Source organism: Desmodus rotundus, chromosome 12 (assembly GCF_022682495.2).
Source record: "Desmodus rotundus isolate HL8 chromosome 12, HLdesRot8A.1, whole genome shotgun sequence".
In the NCBI taxonomy this organism is placed as follows: domain Eukaryota; kingdom Metazoa; phylum Chordata; class Mammalia; order Chiroptera; family Phyllostomidae; genus Desmodus; species Desmodus rotundus.
Genome location: NC_071398.1, coordinates 89,722,327 through 89,746,122, shown reverse-complemented (window position 1 = coordinate 89,746,122; position 23,796 = coordinate 89,722,327). Strand labels below are relative to the sequence as shown.

Below are 23,796 nucleotides of genomic sequence, written 5' to 3'. Positions count from 1 at the left end.
CGGCTGTATTTTAGCGAGCCCTTTCTCCTGGTCATAATCATGCGTTTATTGTGCAGGTTGAAGGGGACCAGCTCCCTCCAGGACACACAGTCAGTCAGTACGAGACCTGCAAGATTCGGACCATAAAAGCTGGCACCTTGGAGAAGCTCGTGGAGAACCTGCTGACAGCTTTCGGGGACAATGACTTCACCTACATCAGCATCTTCCTGTCGACGTACAGAGGCTTTGCCTCCACTAAAGAAGTATTGGGACTACTGCTGGACAGGTAAGAACCTAAAGGCGGGTGAGAGGTGACAGAAGTGTGGGGCTGTTTGCAGAGTGAGGGACGAGGTCCTGGATTACCTGCACCAGGTGTGCTGAGACACGTGTGTGAGGAAGGTTTGAGGGGAAGGCGTAGATCAAAGGGCACGGAGACCGCTCAGGAGCCACCGTTTGGTCTATGCCTGATAAAGATAGCTCAGTGAAGATCTGTAAAGGAGCCGGGAATACTGGTACAGGCCATAAACCGAGACTCAGTTGATTTTAGATTTCAGTTACTATGTGCCAGCCTAAGATTTTATCCATGTTTTTATAATTTTATGTTAATTCCAGGAGATAATTAACCAAAAATCTCACTGGGTTGTTGTGAGAATTGAATATGCTGACATGTGTTAAGTGTGGAGCTCAGTGTTGAATCCACAGGAAGCAGCTAGTGAGTGGGGGCTGTAAAGATGACAATAACGAACACCAACAATCGCCAGGTATGGGCTGCTTCGTGGGTACGCACGTGAATCTGATCCTCGGTGTGTGTCGTGAAGTCACACGTTACGCGTAGTAGAGCGGTGAGCGTCGTAATTCCCATGCCGATAGTTCTACTTCCCTCTGTATTTTTGCCTTATTTATAATTAAACTTTGTCTTTCAAAAAATAAGCCAGACAGTTGTTTTAGAACCATGAGAGTTCTCCTCCAGATCCTTATATTCTGGGGTTTCCCATATAAGAAAGGAAATGAGATGGGATGTTTCTCTTGGAGTTGTCGAATACTGATTTTTAACTAGATTTCTAAAAAAGAATTGACAGTCATGTGCCGTCACGTTGAGGATTGTTATGCTAGAGGAGGGTATAAAAAGAACGTGAATGTTTCCTCAGATGGCGGCCTTTTCCCAAGTAGCTTTCCCTAGGTTTAAAAAATATACAGAAGTAGAAAGAAAAAAAATTAAAGAGACCATAATCTAATTAGGCAGATAACACATATTGGGGAAAATTTCCTTTTCCGCAAGTCCCATTTCCCAGTCTCACTGTTCCTGGGTGATCCCTGCATACCATGCCTTTTGTATTCTCCCCCAATTTTTCTGGGCATATGTACATATACATATGTGTACCTTTGTGTATCATGTGTGGGCTATTTACTACAGATAGTTATATACTTAAATATGACATAAGTAGAATCATAGTACACAGTCTGTTCTATACTAGTTTTTCCTTATCTGTGTTTCTTGGAGATTTTTTTTATTCCTCAAGGGAATTAACATATGTAAAGGGCCTATTGGAACAGCAGCTGGCATTTTGAAAGCTCCAGAAACATGCACCATTGTTATTTCAAAGTCAGCTCGCGGAGGTAGATGTACCATATTCCTTTCAGTGGCTTTCTAGTACTTACCGAATTGATTATTCTACGAATAGACAGTTAGGTCTCTCCAGTTTTTTTAATTTGTTTTTTTTTTAAAGTTTTCAACAATGCTGCAAAGAGCATCTGTGACTATGTATCTTCCGAGTACCTGTTTGAGAATTCTGTAGGCTAATTTCATAGAAGAGAGATGAACAGGCCAAAATATACGAGCATTTTAAAACATGAAGGGTGTCATAGAGTTGCTCCCAGGAAGCCTCGCCAACCAGTCTCTTGTGTGGAGTGGGGAGCGGCTCTTCCCTCATTTCCCTCCACCCTGGCCCGGTCCACCGCCGACACCATCCCCTCCACGACCTGTCCTCTGAAAACCAGCTCATTGCTTTTAAACACGTGCTTTTTATGGATATGAGTGAGGTTTAGCGTTCTTTAAAATTCTCACAGGGCATCTGTGTTTCTGTGAACTGCCTTTTCATATCCTTATGTTTATCTTGGATTACCATCATCTAATTATTGACGCCCTAATTATAACTCTTTGTATGTTAACAAAATTGGTTTTTTGCTTATTATATGTTGGAAATATTTTTCCTAATTTATCCCTTGGGTTTGAAAGATTTTTTATTAATATTCTTATTATGAAGACATTTAAATGTTTTTTATGCAGTTATATCAGTCTTAGGAAAGGCCTTTTAATCATCAAATTCTATTCCAGTGTGAATAAGATTATTAATAACAGTGGGTTTTTCTTGAGGTATTTTCCTCCTGGATACATACAGAGTGAAATCATTTGGATCGTGTGTTCTGTGTATTCGGAGGCGGGAAAACGCCTCTCCTTCACCATACGTTGATCTGGCTATGATAAATAACTCTGGACTTAGGAAGCCCTGTAGATTTTTGCATAGCAGTACTTAAAATATTAAGCCTGGAGTATAAATCTGTGGGATCAGTGAGTCATTTCTTTCATAGTTTGTTTGCTTGTATAATACCTCTCACCTATAAATAGAACCTGAAGAATTTCGTGAATTTTCTCTTTGCTCTTTCCTATTTATAAGAAGGCTGCAGTATGCTAGCTGTTGGCAGGTAGTATGAGGAAACAGGTCAACACATCAGAAACTCCTGCAAGTTTATTTTGGAGTGGGTGACCTCTCCTACACCTGGGTCACCCCATTGGTCACAGGCCACAGAGGGGCTCAGTCAGGGACGGAGCCCGTGTGAGTTCCAGCTGTTCATCCCAGAAAGCAGCCACGCACACAGGAACTCGAGTGTTTAGTCTATGACTCCGGCGCATCCACCTCTTATGTGATCACTTTAAAAAGGCTTCTCTTTGTCTCCCTATCACAGGCATTTTTGGATTTTTAGAGTATTAACTGGATGACAGTTATTAAATAACATCAATATGAATTCAGATTACCTTTAATTCAAGCTGTTATTTCAGGAATCATTGAATGAAGGGTCAAGGTTTATCTTGAACTACTTGGATGGCCTTGAATTTAATCTCTTAGGGTGTTTGCTTTTGCTTCTGAGGGGAGTGGAATCAACAAGCACTGAGCGCCTACAAACTGCCCAGCGCTGTGGGGCACCGTGTGGATGAGGCAGAAATAGAAGGCTCGGTTGGTTCTCACCCTTGGGGTGAGCTTACTGGGAAGCTGCTGATAGTTCACCTCCGGGGACCCTCACTTGCGATACCCTCTACATAATTTATAGTCATAATTTTGTATTCTCTTTCTTAGAGAGGATCCTTCAGATTCTATATGCTGACCCCGCAAAACCTGGATCCACCCTGAGAACCTAATATTTTACTGAAAAAGATAAGGTTTCCATTTACAAAACTAGACAACCACTTAAGGTGGTATAAAAATGAAACTCTAACATGTTCTGCAGAAGTTCAGAGAAACAAATCCCATTTACTTTGCTCCCTCTGCAGAAATTTGGAGTTGTCCAGACATGTACAAACTTTAACATGAATATTTTATCCTCACTCCATTTCCTACTCACGCTGAGATCTTGTGACCAGATGTTAATCTTTGTTTTGTTTTGGCCAAAATGCAGATTCTGTGCAACACTGGATTCTTAAATTGGTTTCGTGGGGTTTTAATGTCTATAATGGGGAGGTAAGCAGTTAAGTGGTGTGAACTTACTTTTTATGAAGATAAGCTTCATGTACTATTTCACTGTTAGGAAATTATGGTAGACTTGTTTGTGAGTCCCTGGTGTAATTTTTAAAATAATGTCTCTTGGTTTCATAATAGTAGATTGCTTATCTTCTGCGAAATCGACATTGAGAAGTTGTTGTAGGATGTGCTAATCCTAACCAGTCAAGAATGGATTGGAGGCAGATGCTGTAGTATTTATTTCCCTCTGGAGAAAAGCCTATTTGAAGTCAAGCTTTGATTTTCCTTAAGACTTCCAATCATGTGGCTTTTCTCCTGTGGCACTGTTTGCTTTCTGTGATTTTTAAAAAAATCTTTTTATAGTTTTTTTTTTTTCATCCTGCCAGTAGGCGCCTTTGTGTTTGACCAGCAGACGGTGGTTTAAAGTCCCACGTGGCTAATTCCCTGTGTTTGCTTTCTTCTGTACTTGGGGTGATCAGCAATTCACAAGGAATCCTGCTTTCTGTCTTCTTACCAGGCTCAGAGTTAATCCAGGGCTCGCTGGCTTCCTTTCAGCCTCCATGAAAGTTTTTGAATTGTGGTTTAGCTGTTTGTGTTGGGGCTTTGAGATTTTTATCTTCTCTAACTTTAAACATACATTCCACTTAAAAAACATATTCTTCCCACCATACCATTAAAAAGGGTAAGGGAATAAGTTTCCACTGAAAACACCCAATGTCAAACTTAAGGGGAAACCTAACTCAGCTACTGAGCCTCACTGAGAACCAAGAAATGTTTGTCCAAATATTTGTATTTTTCTTCAGACAGCTGTCACATTAGCTGCTTTGGGGATATTTCTCGATCATTCTCTCTCTCTGATCTGCATCTCTGATAGCAGACAAAAGCAAAATGCCCAGAGCAAGCAGAACAGGGGTGAACGAGGTCTCTAGAAACTTTTGCTAAATCACCGAGGCCCTCAGGCCACAGCCAGGAAAGGACTGAGCGATAATCTGAAAGGGCCCTTCATTCCAAGTGAGGTCTCCCAGTGAAGGGCTTCTGCAGGGGATTAAGGCTGAAGCCATCCATAAACATTATGCTTTAAAACCAGTCTGGCTTGAATTTGCTCTCTGAGGTCACGGAGAGGAGACTCAGTCAGTGGGCCTTTGAACTTGTTTCTTCTTCCCGTGTTTGCTTGCCAGGCGTTTTCATAGACACTATCTCACTTAGTTTAGTGACATTACTCCCCGGTCTGCAGATGCAATGATTGAGACACGGAAGCATTCAATCAGTCAGGGGCAGAGCTGGAGTTCAGACCTACGGCTTTCCGACCTGGAAGCTCTTTTCCAGCAAATCGTATCCCCTGCCATGATTTGTCACGGTTGGGCCTGTGCATCTGGAGTGTTTCTGTGTATTTGATGTGCTCAGGCCGCGTCCCCTGACCTCAGTCTACTCCCTCCAAACGAGGAGTCCTCTTGGAGGCTAGGATATGAGAACGCTTGGGAGGATTTATGCAAATACGGTACCTCTTTGGGCTTGCCGATCTTAAATCCATGCTCCAGGACCCCCAGCGTGGTAGCACCTTGCTACGTAAAACGCACCAGTAGCCCACGAGAACAGGAGCTGCCCTTGCTGGCGAAGACACCTCCATGGAGAAGAGCTGATGGAAAATAAAATGAGGAAATGAAAACATTTATTTATTTCCATGGATTCTGTCATAAGGCCCAACTAAGGCTCCCTTTTTCTTTCAGAGTTTTAGGGTACTGTATGGGGAGAAAGCAGTTTTCCCGTCTTTCTTCGAGTCACATGGGACACGAAGAGTGTCATGGTTAAGAGCGTGGGCTTGGGAGTCAGGAAGCGAATAGGGTTCCAGTGCTGTGCCCCTTACACGCTCTGCGTCACCGGCCAAGTTGCTTTAGTTTGCCAGCCTCAGTTTCCCCAATCTGTTGCGCGAGAATGAAACCTAACCCTTCTCTGTAGGGTTACTAACCTTGATGATATAAAGTTCTCAGTATAGTGGCTGGCAAATATTAAATGCTGAAGAGATTACCATTGGCTTTTCTTTCTTCATGACACTTACTCCTCTTTGAAATGACCTTTCTGGTTTATCTTGCTCTTCCCCGGCCGTCTCCCCTGCTCGGAACCATGTCTGTCCGGGTCACTGCCTCAGCCTGAGCAAGGACTGTTACCTGGCGGTGCGTGCTTATGAATGATTTGTCTAACGATAAATAATGGTTACTATTATTCATGCCTGTGGTAAGCACTTGCGTTGGAAAATGCAGCAGTGAACATAACCCGGCAGCTGGCTGCTTCTAGTGGGAGAGACAAATCTGTGGGTTTGTATCGTTATTGTCAAGGCAGTGAGGGCAGAAAGTGTATACTTTCATAAAAAATTAAACGTTATTTTTTAGAGAATTTTTAGGCTCACAGCAAAATTGAGTGGAAAGTGTAGAGTTCTCACATGCCTCCTGCCCCCACACTTCCCTCCCCCCCATTGGCATCCCCCACCAGAGGGAGATATTTGTTATAATCATTGATCCATCATTATCACCCAAAACACGTGGTTTACGTGAGGGGTCACTCTTAGGGTTGTACGTTCTGTGGGTTTGGGCAAATATGTAATGATAGTATCCATTGTTATAGTATCATACAGGGTATCTCCCTTGCCCTAAAAATGTGTGCTCTGCCTGTCATCTCCCCCTTCCCCCTTCCCAATCCCTGCCAATCACTGATCTTTTCACTGTCTCCGTAGTTTTGCCATTTCCAGAATGTCACACGGTTGGAATCATACAGTGTGCAGCCTGTGAAGACTGGCTTCTTTCCCTTAGTAGCATGCAGTTAAGGTTTCTCCATGTCTTTTTATGGCTTGACAGCTCATTTCTTTTCACTGCTAAGTCCCATTGTCTGAATGTACCACAGTTTGATTATTCATTCACCCACTGAAGGACGTCCTGGTTGCTTTCAGGTGTTGGCAGTTATGAATAAAGGTGCTGTGCAGGTTTTTGTGGGGAGATAAGTTTTCAGTTCCTTTGGGTGAATACCAAGAGCAAGATAGCTGGGTCAAGTGAGAAGAAGCTGTTCAGTTTTGTGAGGAACTGCTAAACTGTGTCGCAGAGGGGCCATGTCACTTGGCATTCCCACCAGCAGTGAACAAGACTACTTGTTGCGCCGTGTCCTTGTCAGCATTTGATACTGTCTTTTTTCTTCTGGGCCATTCTAATAGGTATGTAGTAGTATCTCACTGTGTTTTTAATTTGCAGTTTCCTAATGGCATGTGATACTGTACATCCTTTCATGTGCTTCCTTGGCATCTGTGTATCTTCTTCGGTGAGGTGTCTGTTGACAGCTTTTGCCAATTTTTAAATTGGGTTGTTTGTATTCTTATTGTTGAGTTTTAAGAGTTTTTGTATATTTGGATTAACAGTTCTTAACCAGATGTTTTCTACAAATATTTTCTCTCTGTCTGAGGCTGATCTTCTCATTTTCTTGACTGAATGTGCACTTTTAAGAAAAACCTTCATTCTCCTGGGAGCTGTGAGGCGGTCATAGTAAACCTCCTTTCAAAAGCTCATAACACAAATCCATTCAGCTCTCAGATGCTTTATAGCATGAGAAGCTGGGTAAGCATTTTTGAAATGCATATAATATGTTCCAAATTACTTTTTGCAAAACCTCATTTAAAAACAGTTAATTTTGTTTTAATTAATTCTAGCATTAGACTGGGCACCTGCCACAGAGTCCTAGATTCGTGCTGGCACGCAGTGCTCACAAGATTCCTGCACTTGCCTGCCTTTCAATAGGAGGCAGGGCTTCTGACGTCTTCCCTCTGCTCTTCCGAGACCAGGGAGAGGGCGCATGAGCAGAGAGCTCCAGGCAGCAGACCCTGGAATTAAACCACGTTCGAGGGCCTTGCAGCGGCTCACACTGGTGACCGCAGTCCCCTCCCAGTGCCGGTCCCTAACAGCTGTAACACATATCAAATGTTACAACTAAACTCATAATATGATTTTTCTTACACTTTTGTTTCTCCTAAGAGTTACTTATGTCTAATTTCAATCACTTATACGGGAAAATTTTTCCAAATAATGCCATATCATTTTCTTAATGTATTTTAGTAACTCAATCCCCCCCATCCCCAAAGAGGTGGAAATAAGGAGAATCTTTTGTCCTCCGGCGCATGAAAAAGTGAGATTTACTGGCCAGTTGGCTCCAGGATGCTCCTCTTACTCATGGAGCAGAAAAGCTTTCGGGAAATCCTAGCCTGTGCTGTTTCCTTTTCTAGCTCAAAATACAGACGCACTGCACGTCCCGATGAGGGTGAGCATTCCTTCAGAAAAGAAGGCCATTTCTTAAGATTTTGTGTTACAGCAGATGGGTTTCAGTAGATTTCTCTAGGCTTGGGTGTCTATGACTCCATAGCCAGGAAACCCTCTGACGGTGTATGTGTTGTGGGTTAAAAATATAAAAAGGGCAGATTGCTGAAAGGTAAAACTGGACTCAGACCCTATTTCCTGTGACTATCAGGAAGATGAAATTATTTGCTGATAGAAAAGAAAAGAGAATTATAACAAGGGCCGTGAGAATTCGGGGCTATCAAAATGCTTGTAACCTCAAAGGAACATTGAGAACTTTTACAGGGAACGCACTTCATGAAAGGCCCCACGCTCCTGTGGCTCATGCTTTATCGGGTGGAAATAAACCAGTTTAGATAATAAGACTGTAGGAAATGTAACATTTATAATAATTTACATGCCCATCTGTGGCAGGCAGAATAATGGCCCCCCAAGCACGTCTAGTCTTAGTCCCCAGAACCTACAATATGTTGGGCTACATGGCAAAACAGAACGAAGGTCGCAGATGAATTAAGGTTGCTAATTAGCCGACTTTACAATAAGCAGATTGTTTTAGAGTCTGGGAGGGCCCAAAGAGAGTCAGAGGAAAAGACGTGAGGATGAGACAGGGTCAGAGAGTGGTGCCTCGCTGGCTTTGATGACGGAGGAAGGGGCACGTGAGCCAAGGAAGGCGGCAGCCCTGGGAGCTGGAAGGGCAATCAGGTGGATTACCTGCTCTAGAAAGGGGCACCTGCTGGTGCTGTGATTTTATCCCCGTGCGACTCCTGTCGTCCCCCCTCTGACGTATACAACCATAAAATAATAAATTCATGTCGAGGAAGCTACTAAATTTGTGGTGATTTTTTTGTGGGAGCAGTAGAAAACTAATACAACGTCGATAAAATGTTTGGTCTATTAGAAGAGTTGTTCACAATTGGATAAGAAACAAGGAATTCTTGTTAGGGAAATTGACTCTGAGCATCTAAGGCTCACGGCAGCTGAAGGTCACCTTTGTTCTGCTCAGGATGCCACGCCCTGGTCAGCTGTGGCCCATGCTCGAGGCTGTGGCATGGCTGGGAACTGTGCGCGGGGCTTGGCCTGCACATGATGGGTGCTGTGTCTCGTTGCTCCCTGTCTCGATACCATTGGATACCATTGCTTAACCAGAGAACGGACTTTGGTACTGTTTTAGAATTACATCCAACCATTATCACACAAGGGAAAATGGAAATAAGTTATCTTCCCTGCTGGGTTGGTTGTCTTTGGTACATCTGTCTTTATTTTTGCCAAGTGGACCCGACAGTCACCCAGCAGCACTGTGGGAACCCTCCGTGGGAGCCTGTGGTGACTGTGGAGCCCCAGCTTTATGGGGGGGGGTTAGGGATGGTTCTGTTCAAGTAGACGCTGTGAGAAACCTCCCCCCAGACCAGAACCAGGCTGGCTTTGCTGCTTGAAACGAGATAAACAACGTGTTTCTACAAAGTAACTTTATTGCCTTCTTTCACTTAGCAAAGGGAGGCAGGGCATACAGCTATCCTTTTTTTAGAAAAGAATACCAACTTTCTCAGCAGGTTTGAAACATGTGCTTCCTGTTTGGAAACTAAAAAACAAAACTGACAGAAAACTGACAGGCAAGGGTGTATTCTGAGTGGCAACTGGAAACTTTTAAATTCAGCTTTGCTAATCTAAAGCTGTGTTTTTGACCATTTTCTAGCAGTTGGTGGGAGGGGTCGCTCACCAATTCCTTTCCAAGTTTGCTAACTCTGTGGACCCTGTCTGTAGGAAGAAGGTTCATCTTCAGACGTTGCGTGCTGTTTAGAGATCCCCACACTTTCCTAAGTTCACCCATAAGGGCCTTTGTGTGTTGAACCCACTCATCCCGCAGGCAAAGCCTTCTTACCGAGGGCGAGGAGAGACACGCAGATGGCTCCTAGGCCGGTACAAGTCGGAGGAGGGCACTGCTCCGAGCTTATGTTATGATGGGGCAAATGCCCTAAGTAGGGTTCTGAAAGAGAAATTCATTCCTCCCATTAAAGTAAATTTAATAGTTTAAAAAATGTATCTCTGAGTCTTTAAAAGGAAAGAGAGCTGGCTGGTTTTGAGTTATTTTATGTTTTTTTTTTAAATCGCTTTTCTCTCATTTTACATTTCTTTTTTCTCCTCTTCTTCTTTTTTTTAATCCCTCTGTGTGTGTGTATACTCAACTGTTGACAGTAACATCAGACCTCTTGTCCTGGGAAACGGAATTCTTTTGCCTTTGGTCTTTATTGCAGTTGTCAGTAAGCACCAGTTGAGGTAAGGTGATGCTCTAGTGAGTTTTTGTAAGCAGAGAAGAAGATGAGTCGCCCTCACAATGAGGGGGTTCCATGGTCCTAACCTCATATGCACCGCGTGTGGTTCTACACGATGCATTTCACGGGATTCTTGAGGAAGCTGTTCAACAGCAGCTGTTGGCGGCCAGGGGAAAACCCAGCCACAGGCTTGACTGATTTGTTAATAATGATGCATCAATTCACCTTAAACCTGAGAAAAATTGGACTCGTTAACAGATTCTGTGATTGTGTGCCCTGGCCACCAGACCTACCCCACATCCTCTGCTGTCCGTCGCTGTAACCGCACCCAGTGTCGTGGCGAGCTAGCGGGCCCAATCCGCAGGCGACTATTTAAATCAGTATGAACTGAAGTGCAAGAAGAGGGTATTGATGAGCCACCAAGCTCTGGGAACAGACAACGGGCCAGAGAAGAGACATGGGTGATGAGGGACACCTTTTTGTTTTCTTTCTCTCGGTGAAGAGTAATTATAAAATCTTTATCTTATTTTTGGTCTCCACTCTGGGCGGCTGTGGGTTGTGGCTGGGTGAAGGTAGTATTCTCAAGGAAAATTTTGTAGCATTTTTCTAACTGTCAAGGCAACAAGGCACTCTTTTTGCTGTTGATGTTGTCTAAACTTTCAGGGGCTACTTGGGAGATAACCTGTAGAATCGAAGGGCGAGGAAGGTGCAGGGCCCTTCACAGCAACGCCCTGGGTGGGAGGAGGGCAGCTCTTTCAGGGGCCTCCTAACTCTTTCTAATCACGGAAAGTCTTCGCCTGCAGAACCAGACCTCACGAGCAGAAAGCACGCTGCTGGTTCTCTGCAAGAGAACAAGGCGTGTTTTCTTCTCTTCCAAGAGAACAAGGCGTTTTTGCCTTGTTGCCTTTGACCTTTGTCTTCTCCTTGAACAGCCAGCTCCGTGGTGGTAACAAGACGTTTCTGAGGTAGGCTTGGTGTCCACGGCCCAGTTCTCAGGTCAGACTTGGGCGGAGAGGTGCCCGCCACGGAGGATGTTATTTATGCAGAGCGATTAACAACACCCCTCTTGCTCATCTGTGGGATACAGTTCACGGTCTGCATCGAGGCTTCACTGGGTGTTCCAGACATCTGCAGGCTCTTTCACCCGTGTCGTTCTCCTGAGTCAAGGTCAGCTTCTGAACATTTTTCTCACGTCTGACCTGTGTTCTTGCAGGTCAGTTAAGGAAAAATGTCTCAGATGTTCGTAGGCTAGGGCTTGTCAGGAAAGCCAGGGCTCCCAGAGGTCCTTGAGTCAGCAGCTTCCTGTGAGGTCTCTTTCCTTGACTTCCCCCCTCTGTTCTTTCATCATCCCCAGTGAGTAGCATCTTCCCTTCCCTCCTCTGCCAGCCTTTCTTACATTCGGGGTAGTGGAGGGTAGTCATTACTTCATCCAGCCAATGTTCCTGGCGTGTCTGCTAAGAGCAGGCTGTATTCCCGGCTCAGGGGACAGAGCAGTAAGCAAGATAAAAGAGTAAAACCAGAGTCCTTAGTGTGACCTACCAGCCCCTTATGGTCTGTCCCTGTCCCCTCATGCCTCCTCTCCTCTCCCTGCACTCGCTCTGTCTCTCCTTCCTCATGGGCCTTCTTGGTGTTTCACGAGCACGCCGCCCGCTACTGCCCCCTGCCCTGGCCCTGGCTCTCCCTTCTGCTTGGAAGACTCTTCCTGGAGAGAGCTCTACAGCCCCTCCCTCACCCCTGGAGCATGTCACTCAATTGTGTCCTCCACACGGGACCTTCCCTGAGTACTCATAGAGTGACCCTCTGACCATCCGTCCGGTCACGTCCAGTCGTCCCAGCCAGCTTTCTTTTTCTCCTTTGCACTGCTTACTCTCTGACTTGGTACTTATCAACTAATTACGAGTTTATTGTCTGTCTCCCTCCACTACAGGACACACTCCCTGAACACGGGGGCTTTCGTTTGCCCACTGCCGCATCCCAGTGCCCAGACTAGTACCTGGACATGGGTCTTAAGAACTATTTATTGAATGAGGACGAAATGAGTGAAAGAATAAACAACTGAGTGAATGAAGAAAAAGCTCAATGTTTCTAACCTCAAAGAATTTAGAAGCTGGTGGGGGAGACGTAGAATAAATAAACAAAGTAGCTGCAGCTTGTGTGGTAGGGCGGTGGCTCGGAGGCCGCTAAGTCTATAAGGGTTCACATTCCTGCTCCACTGATCAGCTGTGTTTTCAAGGGCAAATCTCTGGGCCTCCTTTTCTCATCTGTGGAATTGGAATAATAGTTATCACCCTAGAGGATTACTCTGAAAATTAAACACATAAAATCATATGAAGTGCTTATTTAGCACAGTGCCTGGCATTTAATAAGCTCTTGATAATTTTTAACTGCTCTTACTATTGGGTGACTTGCAGAATCAAGTGGAGCCTAGAAAGTTCTTCAGGACTTCCCCCATCGTGGTCTGGTGTTACTGAGCCAGTTCTGTCTGGGAGCAGAGGCTGGAGGGGCCCCTCTCAGAAAGACCATCCCCGGCCACAGTTGTGTCTTAGGGCTTCCTTGAACTGCCAATACCCCTTGTCCTCCCTCCAAACACGTATTAAACAATTCATCTGCCCAGATGGGCCCTAAACAATACCCCCATCCTCCCTGGTAAACCTGTTTCCCGTTTAAATATTAGCAACCAGTGCAACCTTATGTTGGTTTTTTCTTCTTCTAGTAATTTTTAGACTGCAGTAAATCATTGCTGAAGGCTGTACTTTAGAAGGTATTTGTAAGTCTGTCTTGTGCCTTGTGATACAGAGAAAACTATGTCAGAAGTCGTTCTGACAGCTTGCGCTTTAACGTGTTTTCTGAGTTACCATTTAAAGAAGGGCGGTTTCTCATCGGTCGGCCTTCTTAAGAGGCTGGAGCTTTGATCTCAAATCCTAGGGAGGCTTTGCAGAAATTGGAGGTGACATAGTTGACAGGTTCGTCTGTAGCTATTCTACTGGCATTAATTACACACATGTACACACCCTTTATTTACTCCCACGGAGCAAATGAATTAAACTTGACTTTGGTTTTTGATGGGAAGCTATGAGAGGGTCCAGGAAACATCAAAGGAATACTCTTAATCTAGTAAAACTGACTCTCAGCTACCCTAGTTTAAACATTAAAGCGTTCTTGGTTCCGAAGCTGGTCTCTCTTCTTCACTGTAAAGTGTTAATTCTCCTGAATGATAAAAGTTCAGGGGCAAGTAATCCCCAGTCCATTAAACTCCAGAGGGATACAGGCACTTTAATTTTATCTCACTTCTCAAGGTCTCTTTTGTAAAATTGTATATACATTTTTTTTTGCATTTTCATACTGCTTGCACTTTTAAGATCTTAGCTTAAATAAGAATCTTAAAACTTTATTTCTTTTGCATTTCAATTATAGATTTTTGGAAGGACTGCAGCTACCCTAAAGCATTATGCTCCCAAACCTTTAGAAATGAAGGCACAGACAGGTTAAGACCCTTGTATGTGCGGAAGGTGCCTCGCAGAACCTAGTAGTCAGGAGGTCCATTTTCATGTCTGCTTAGGGAACCCCAATAAACCACTCATTGACCCCAACAAATAGCCATCCACGTGCCTGTTGGGGGCCTGTTTTAAGTTCTAAAGAACAGTGAGCAGAAGAGAAAATCCTCCTCTCGTGGAGTTTACGGTCGAGCGGACAGTTACCGCAGAATGTAAATTAGTCACACAGTGCGTCAGCAGGTGTTAAGGGCAGTGGTGTTAGAGTTGGCGTGTGTTTTCAGTGGGGTGGTCTGAGGCCTCACTGACAAAGTGACATTTGAGCCGAGACTGGAAGGAGCCGCGAGTGTGCCATTGGCCCAGGTGTGGGAAGAGGCAGCAGGGAGTGCAGGATTCTGAGGCTGAGGATGCCTGGGGTGTGCGCGGAGCAGCAAGGAGGCTGTGAAGCTGAGGGAGGGAGTGCGGGAGACAGGGTCAGAGGTGTCAGGAGCAGGCCGTTTAGGGCCTTGTGAGACAGGGAAGACGCTGGCCTTCGCTCGAGTGAGGTGGGGCCCCTGGGAGGTTTTGAGGTGAGCGGTGACGTGAGCTGACTGGCATGGAGTAGCATCCTGTGACCACTGCACAGAGGCCAGCGGACTAGTTGGATGGCCATTGCGTTGCTGTAGGTTAAAGACGCGGGAGGTTGAGCCAGGGTGGAAGTGATGAGAGGTGTTTAGATCTGGGACATGCTGTACAGGCACTGTCAAAGGATTTCCTGGGGGGTTGGGTGAAGAGCTCGGAACGTCTGCAGACTCCGAGCCTGAGCACCTGGACCATGCGGACCTCTGCCACACGTGCATTCTCACCAGTGGTTCTTACTGGTCTCCAGATTATTGTCAGTCAATCAGTCCGGTCCTGGTTATGAACCTGGGACACTGATGGCTGGGAGAGACAACTGTGTGATCTCGTCAGCCCACTGTCTGAGAAAATGGTACTAGCTTCATCCATGAGAGAGAACTTTGCTCTCCAGGGTAGGTTGCTCAGCCCTTCCCTGCACGACCGGCTGCTCCTGTGGCATGTCACTGTGGGGGAGGACAGGATAGGTGTTGGTGCCACCCAGCCAACGTCTCAGCTCTGAGTCTGGAAAACACAGAGAAAGGGCCGCAGAGTTTGAGAAGCTAAGGTGAAGACAAGGAGTAGGAAGATCAGGAAACTTTTAGTCCAAACACCTCTGAAGAGACAAGTCACAGGAACAGTAAAATGTGTGTCTTTTCCTTGTGAGGGGTTTCCCTTTCTGTCTCTCTCTCTCATGGCTTTCCAGTTGGAAGAGAAAAGAAGCAGTATTTCCAGAATCAGCAGAGGGAGGATTAATGGACTAACCCTGCACGTGCCCAAAGCAAAGGTTAAGTCCCACGGTTAGCCATGGTGGATGGGCAGGAATAGTTTGTGGGTCACTCTGGTCACATAGGTAGGGGTACAGTGGCCCTGGGCGAGCCCTGTTCCTCACAGCACCCACCCTGGCCTTTTCGACTTCAATCAACCACAAAGCCGACCGTGAGAGAACAGGAGGGCCTGTTCACTATGAGGGTGGCCAAGGGGAGAGCCAGAAATTCCACTCTGTTTATTTACCAGGAGTCTCATTTCCCATCCCTGCCTTGCTCACATGGGCTGGAGTAAATCGTCATCTGACGGAGTTCTTATCTCAGGAAAAGCAAAGGGCAGCCCTGGAAGCCCTCTAAATGGCAGGTTCAGGGCAGAATGCAGAGGACTGGGGAGGGCGGAGGCCAGTGGAAAATATTTTCAGGAGGCCCAGAAGTCCATAAGGCTGATGAGCTTGAAAGAGAGCAGGTGGATTGTGTGTGTGGGTTAATGCCTAAGGGCATACACTGAACCTACCGGGACAGCGCGATAGGGAGACCAGACGGGCTGGCATTTGGTCAAACCAGATGGTGGACTTTTATTTTTAAAAGCATTTTAAATCCTAGGAACCAGGAACCATAAGGGTTGTGGGGCCTTCAATCCCACTAGTAGAAGATAAAAGTGTGCTCTTTAAAATGGTAAATGCACCAATTACAGAGTTTCTATTATCAAAACTTTGGCACAGACTACCAGCTTGGGAAACTCCAAGGAATCTCTGAATTCTTCAGTGATGGGAAGATAAACTAGAGAAATAGTCCAAGCCTTATAAGTGAATGTAAAGATTCCCAAAGAATTCAAAGTAAATTGACGAAATGTACATTCTGAACCAAATAAAATATGATACAGTTGTATGAAACAGGCTGGCTTACATCCAGAGTTGGAAGAACAGCTAACAGCGTCATCAGGGACAGATTGATTATTTAGTAAATTTTGAGTATGTCGTGAGCCGATGTAGAAATTTAAGCACCCGCTGCTTTCTGGAATACTGGCCCCCGGGGCTGAGGTTGCTAGTTGCTGTGTCTCCATGCGCCCAGCCTCCGTGTACCCGCAGCTGCTCCCCCGGCTCGGAGACGCGACACTAATGTTCTTTAGTCCTTACCTCTGTCTCAGCCGTGACCCGAGGGTCCAGGCGTATCTCCATAGCCCTTTCCCAGCAGGACTCATCCTCGAAGAGACCCCAGTGGAAGCGCAGTGTGGGGCTGTTGTTTTGTGCGCATGTGTGACACGTGTGAAAGCCGTTCTGAGAGACGCAGCAAAGGCGTCGGGGAGTCGGGTTGCGTGCTCCAGAGCTCACCAAGCATCGTGGACTAGCCGAGTCTTCTGCTAAGAGGAAAAGTCTAATTTCATTGGTTGAAAATTCGAAGAAATGTTAAATATTAAGAGAAAGTTTTAAGTAGGGCGATTCATCGTCATTTTCCTGTCTGAAATACACCAATGTACCCATTGAGTAAATCTCAATGATGCAGTGTCATTTTGGATGCAATTTCATGCACATTGCTTTCCTGACTTACTCCTGCAAAGAGCAGCTGTTATTTTGAGGTAGAGCTTGAGTGGACTGCTTTCCACCCGCGTTGACTGGGTTTCGATGGTTTTGTCTGTGAAGGTATGGGAACCTGCCGAGCCCCAGCTGGGAAGAAGATGGAAGCCAGAGCTCACCCGAGGCCAAGACGGTGATCAGGAAGTGAGTATGTCTTCTCTCTGCAGCGCAAGCTCTGAGGCAAGACTTTTCATCTTGGGGGAATGGAGTGGAGTGTAGTTTTATTCCTTTGGAATTTTGCCATGTTTTTCTCATAATATATAAGCACATTGAATTATTTTTTGACTATCTCATGATACTCATTTATTCATCCAGTAAAAATGTATTGAGCGCCTACTGTTTGCCAAGTCCTGTGTTAAGGGATACAGCCATGAACAAAATCAATAAGTTCCAGCTCTTACAAAGCTAATATTTTAGCAGAGAGAGACAGAGAACCCACACAAAACAGGATGAGGTAGGTGAAGGGGGCTGGATCCTGAGGGAGAATTGGAATCACATGGGGTGCCGGGACTGCACTTTCTTATCTGGTGACGTTGAATCGGACACCTGGACACGACTCAGGCTAGGCTTAAGGGATACCCAGGGCAAAGAGAACCCGGGAAAGGCTGTGAGGCAGAGACAGTAGGGAGGGGTTGAGGCGGGAGCAGGGTGAGTGAAGCAGCAGTTGCTAGGGGATAAGATTTGTAAGGTGGTGGGGGCCCCAGACCACGTGGGGACTCTTAGGCCTTGGGAGGCACTTTGAATTTTATTCTGAGGAAGGTGAGCATTTAGAAGGTTTTGTGAAGTCTAGTGCTAGACCTGACTGATATTTTTAAAGGCTTACTCTGGCTCTGGCCGTGGCAGCGGGGGCAAGCGTGCCAGCGGGGGCAAGAGTGCCAGCAAGCAGCCTGGTTAGGACCGTTAAGAGGATCCTGGCAAAGGATGGGCGTATGTGAACTCTAGGTTTCTGCAGATGAACTCGGCTTCCGCAGAGCGTCGCACGTGTGCCGACGGACTGTGCTGAGGGAGCGCACGGGCGAAGGAACAGCTGCAGGACGGAGTGGCAGCTTTACCAGACGAGATGGACTGGTGGGCAGGGACAGGTTGGTGGGGAGTGCGTGTCAGAAACTTAGTCTTAGACGTGTCAATTTTGAGGTCATTGGATGATTCTAGATTTCAGGGAGAAGTCAGGACTGGAGGTCAGCACTTGAGCATCTTTAGTTTATCCGTGGTATTTAAAGCTGTGGGACTGGATGTGACCTCCTGGGGACGAAAGGTGGATAGAGAGGAGAGAGGTGCCAAGAAGTAGAGGGGCAGTTAGATTCAGGTGGGGCGGCAGGATGGGGCTCTCTGACCCGGCAATGCTGAAGCAGGGCTTCGCTTCTCTCCAGTGTTTGGAGTTAGGAAAGGAGAGGGCCCAGCAGAGGAGACTGGAACAGAGCAGCTGGCGGGCAGGAGAAGAAAGAAGTCATGTTCCAGAAGACAAGCAGAGAGAGGGTTTCAGGCGTGAGCAGGGACCAGCTAGGGCTGCTGCCGCCCACAGATCGAGTGAGAGGAGTCTGGGAAGTTCCCCATTGCACTTGCAGCTCCTTGGCCCTTTGCAGATGTGGGTTAAGAGAGGATGGAAGGGGAGGAAGTAGGCATGACGACTTTGACGATTTGGGGGAGTAGTTTTGCTATAAAGGGGAACAGAGAAATGGGGTGGAGAATGGTCTGGGTGCGGGGGCGGCCTTTATTGTGTGTTTGTTTTTTACAAGGAAAGATAGTTTGTGCTGGTGAGAACAATCTTGGAGACACTCGGGGAAAATCCGTGATGCGGGGGTGGGGCCACCGCTGTAGCAGTGGTGTTCCTGCGTGGATGGGGCGCATGTCAGAGTGCCTGAAACACTGGTGGTAAATGCTCAAGGGGGGCCCAAGTGCAGGAAGGGATCCTATGGAATTTTTAACTCAGAGGATTGACCAATGGACTATTTTCTCCTGCACCCAGGGCTGTGAAGGTTAGAAACTGCCTTTTTAACTCCAGGATAGACTCCAGGTAGTTTTATCTTTTCTTGGATGGGCTGTAACTTTCCAGAAAACCAGATGCACCAGTGTAGACGTTTGAATGCCAAGTGCAAGGTGTGGCGAGTAGAACTGATTCTTTTTTCCTGGAGGGGTTGGGGGAGGCTCCTTGGAGGCGACATTTGAGGTAGGCCCCACAGGGGGTGTGTGTGAAGATTTGGGTGGGAGAGCCATCCAGGCAGAGGGAACCGTGGGGCCAAACCGGGGACGTGCAGTGTCCATGACCTTTCAGGGCACAGCACAGAATTGGCGTGGCCGCTTCGCACACAGGTTTGGGTGAAGGGAGTTGGTGGAGCTGAAGCCAGATCGGGGCTGTATCATGGGCTTTACTTTCTCCTGAGAGCATTTGGACTTTCCCTGGTAGGTGGTGCACAGTCAGCCCCAGAACCTCGGCCAGGAGTTCAATAATACGAGACAGATGATTCTGGAGAACGGATTAGACTCAGTGCCTTCTTATTCAAAGTGAGGTCCACAGGCCAGCAGTATGAGCACCGCCTGGGAGCTTGTTAGAAATGTGGAATCTCAGGCCCCGCCTGGGAACCACATTAGAACCTGCATTTTAACAATATCCTCACGTGACTCTGTGACTCCTACGTACTTTAAAGATTGCAAATCTTAGGATTAGAGGGGTTTTGTTGGTGGTGTTGTTAATTTTGTTTGTCCATGAAAACTAACTACAATAATAACTTTTAAAAAAGAACCTTGTTCTAATGCATCTTTTTAAGCATATGAGGGAGAGGAGGTACTGTAAGAGTTGAGAGGTCAGCTTGTTAAATGTTACCTTGTCCTGATTCAGAAATATGCGTGGTGTGCTCCACAGATTTTGGAATCAGGTCAGATCTAGAGCTTCCATTCAACTAGCCACCTGCACACTCCAAGGAGAGTACCAGTGAAAATTATCCAGAGCTTTTCTGTTCCCCAGGGGGTGTTTGAGATTAACCAGGTTTCTGGCAAGTAGTAGTTAAAGAAAATTGATTTGTACCCTGGATGGGAAGAGTCATGTTATTTCAAAAGCCTGTTATTATGGAACTTCACTCAGATTCATTGTACCCCAGGAGCAGTAACGGGGGTGAAACTCCAGGATAAGCTGTTTTAAAGGGCTTTCCGGTCTTAAGCACACAAGGCCTTAACAAAGAGCTTCACATAGAACTCCCCCAGGGGTCTGTTGTCTGGGGACAATGGTCCTTTCCCGAGGCCTCACAGTGAATTGGTAGAAAGTTCTTGACCCTTTTTCTCAGACTGAGTTGCCTTTTAAAAAAATTATGCCTGATGAAAATGTGCCACTTTATCTCATAATGGGTTGCTGTGTCCTACAAATACCGGAATGCTAACCCCCTTCTGTCTGCTGACCTCTTTCTTCCTTCCATCCCCTTTCTGCTGTGTCCCTTACTGTTCCCCTCTCCTTTTGTGATGTTTCATCTCCCTTCACCATTAGCTTTTTCCTCTTTCCCTAAACGCGCCCTTGTCCTGATCCTTTTTGTGACTGGATGGGGTCCCTACTTTACCCTCCCAAGGGGAGATCAGGGGAGCCAGTCTCCGTTCCACAGGTGACAGAGTGGAAGCCCACGGAGCTCTGGCGCCCGACAACCGAGGCTTCCTGAGGGCTGATAAATGTGGAGGAGGTGTGCTGACAGGGTCGTTCTCAGTGGGGCGGTTTCGTCCTCAGAGGCCATTTGGCAACATACAGAGAAATTTGGGGAGAAATTTTGGTTTCACCTCGGTGTGGGGATGTTTTTCGCGTCTAGTGGGCAGAGGCCAGGATCGCTGTGAGTCATCCTGTAATGTACAAGATGACCCCCGCCCCCAGCAGAGAATGACCAGACCTGAAAAGTCCCCAGTGCCCTGGGAAGAAACCCTGCTGTGTGGGGTGAGGCTGCGTCCTCAAGTCTTCGCAACTATCTAACTACGTGTAAGAATAGGACCGTGGGTATTTGGAAATGTATGTGTTCATGTCCCTTCTTGTAGTTAGGAGAGTCCAGTGCTAAGGTGGCCCAGGAGCCCGCCTTGGGAAGGGGGAAGGTGACAGGCCCTGGGGGAGGGGCCTGGAGGACTTCGGGTTCAAGATCTCCCTCAATCACTGTCGCCAGCCCTGTGACCGAGTCACTTTACCTCTCAGTTTCAGTTTTTTACCTGAAAAGTGAGTGCTTGGGATATGTAAGTTCTGAGGCCCTTTCGAGTTTAATGATGTCTATTAGGATGAAATTTATTTAGCTTTCTCTTTATCTTTTTAAAAATGAAAATGAATATCAGAAACAGATATAGTCCAAATACTGTGTTGACTTTCTGAGAAGCACCCTTAACTGCTTTTCTTTGGTGGAAAGGCTGTGTAACCAGCCTTGATAAAATAGGAGGACGAGCACCGTCTTTGATTTGCTTTTTATTGATCGTGACCTCACAGCTGCGCACTGTGGTCCACAACAAAGAGCTGAGCTGAAGTGTTGCATCGTGGGTAAGACCAGGAGTGGCAAAATGCCCATTGTTTTCTCTTGCTATGAATCTGTCTCCTTGTGATTTCAGGTGGGAAGGAGACGGCAGGAAGAAGTAAACATCCTGTTTTAGGGCAGTTGCCTTTGGTTTTGGAGAGTTTTAGGGATGGGGAATCAATCACTGTGGGGTTTAACCGTGAACAGAAAGTGCTCAGGGGTTGTTTGGTTTTCAGTTTTTGCTGCAAAGCATAGAGCAAGGCTTACTTTTTATACAGGCTCCTAAGTCCCAAGATGCCAGTCTTTCCTGTATTTCTAAATATGGATCTAATCAACCTCGCAGAGGATAGGAGACCTTAAAAGAAGGAAACCAAGGAAATACAGGTGAAACGAGTCAGGATGCAAGATTGATTTCTGGTGTCTTGGACCACAAGTGACTATGTTCTTCATGCACTTCAAAAAGAATCAGATTGTGCCCTGACCTCCACCTGTAATTCCAGCCCTGAGCATGCCCAGTTCCGGCTTTATGCAATCTCGGGAACCTTTAAAGTTACCTGGCTGAAACAAGAATTCCATCTATTGCAAGGAATCCAACTTCCAAGGCTTCTAGACGTTGCAATCTTTGCCACCCGGCGGTTTCTGACGTTAGTGCTTTAGACAGGCCTATCGTGTTTATTTCTATAATCCCTAAAGTTGCCACTATTGGAAAATCAGGAAACTCACTTCCTGTGACAGAAGAAAACATCGTTGCCCATGCTCATTCTACCGGTCCCCTTTTCCTCCTTCCTGCTGATGTTTTGACACGATAAAATGCTGTCTATTTAGGATAATAAACCGATTCTGAGTCAGGGCGCATACTTAGGTTGTGGGGTCTCCAGTCAGGGTGCATATGGAGGCAATCAGTCGATGTTTCTCACATCGATGTCTCTCTCTCCCTCTCTCTTCCTTCCTCTCTAAAACCAATAAACATATTTAAAAAAATTTTTAAAAGCATAACAAAATCAACCAGCTGGGAAAAAAGAAGCTTTCCCTAGGGCAGACTTGTCACAGTCCTTGAATTCAGAAGCGAAGAGAATGGGAAGAAGGGACGCCCTCCATGCAGAGCCTCAACACCACCCATCCTCACGTTCTGAAACGGAGCCGAGATCAGGATATCCGTACATGTGACTCTATTTAAAGAGGTTTGAAACTCCCCAGGAAATGACAATTTTTTCTTTATTTTCTTTAACGACCACTATAATGTTGAAATCGCTTCTGTTTTGTCTTCTTTGACATTCCTCACTTGCCTGTACACTGTCGTGTTTTGTTTTCTCCAACTCTTTACCACCGCAGTCCTTGGACTGTGGAAATCATCCCGCTTTCGTCTCCACACGCCCAGACTGTGTGACGTCAGGGCCATTTCTGCAGTCTCTTCCCACCAGCCGTAAACAGTGACGCCAGATTTCAGTCGCTGGTGACGAATCATGTACATGGTAGCTATCCAAGATGGTGGAAACACTTCAAAGAAAAGGGAGATGAGTTAAAGAAAGTTGGCTGTGATTCTTTAATGCCTGAGAAACTTTACAGTGGACAGTATTTAAAAGTCTTGCCAGAGAGTTTGCAGCCCATATTCATTCACTCCAGCAAGTTCAAGTTCTCTAAGAAAGCAATTGAAATTAATCTGAGCAGTTGTAACAAAAAGGAGGGGGGGGGGGAAGAGGGTTGAAGAGCAGAGCAAAAATGAGATGTGAAGCTCCATAGTTAGGGAATTAAAGGCTGTAATGTGAAAAGAATATTTTTGAAAGTCTAAGTTTACAAAAACAAAAGAAGGATTGGAGAAGTAACACGCTACATAAAAGAGCTTGGTATTGTCTTTAAAATATCCATACTGGAAAAGGAAAAATAGAAAGGATATTTTTAAAAGTCATTGAAATCTTTAATCAACATCGTACGCTTAAGGGAAGAGAGTAGGCTTCCGAGCAGAAATTGCTTTTCTAACAATTAAGGAGGAGTGGAACAGCATTGCTACAAAAAGAAGAAACATCAGTCCCCTGAGAATCTCCTAGGGTTTTCTACGTGGTAACCAAAGGTAAACAGCCCTCACAATCAGACTCTGTCACTTGCTCCGCCCTGTGGCCTCCTAGATGACGAGGAGGATGAAAACCATCATTACTACGCTGGCCACCGCCGCAGGCTAGTAGTCTGTGCTGCGCTCACCGTCCTAGGCATCGTGCCAGGCCCTTACACTTCCTTTTACTGTCACAGGTGGGCTGTGCAGTACTGTCCTCACTCTACAGGTATGTAAACTGAGGCTTCTACAAAGGTACGTACTTTGAGATCAGGCAGCTAGTTAAGAGAGAGGTCTGTTATTTGAACTCAGGTCCAGCTGACTCCAAGACCTGGGCTTCTCACCATTTTGCTCTCATGCATGTATTTAAAGATTTTATTTACTTTTAGAGAGAGGGGAAGGGAGAGAGAAAGGGCGGGAGAGACGCATCAACATGCCAGTGTGTAGACCGGTTGCCTCTCACACAGCCCCAACTGGGGACCTGTCTTGCAACCCAGGACCGGGAATCAAACTAGTGACTTTCGGGATCTCAGGCCTGTGCTCAGTCCA

General features: G+C 46.0%; 1 protein-coding gene across 2 annotated transcripts in view; it reads left to right on the top strand.

Moving 5' to 3' along the window:
- The window catches only part of RGL1 (ral guanine nucleotide dissociation stimulator like 1), a 225,283-nt gene that overhangs the window by 136,974 nt on the left and 64,513 nt on the right, over window positions 1–23,796 (top strand). For both annotated transcript variants that reach the window (XM_024552741.3, XM_053915560.2), the window contains 2 exons: window positions 57–265; window positions 16,804–16,881. In XM_024552741.3, the coding sequence (XP_024408509.2) occupies window positions 57–265; window positions 16,804–16,881 (287 nt within the window). The remainder of the gene's footprint in view (window positions 1–56; window positions 266–16,803; window positions 16,882–23,796) is intronic.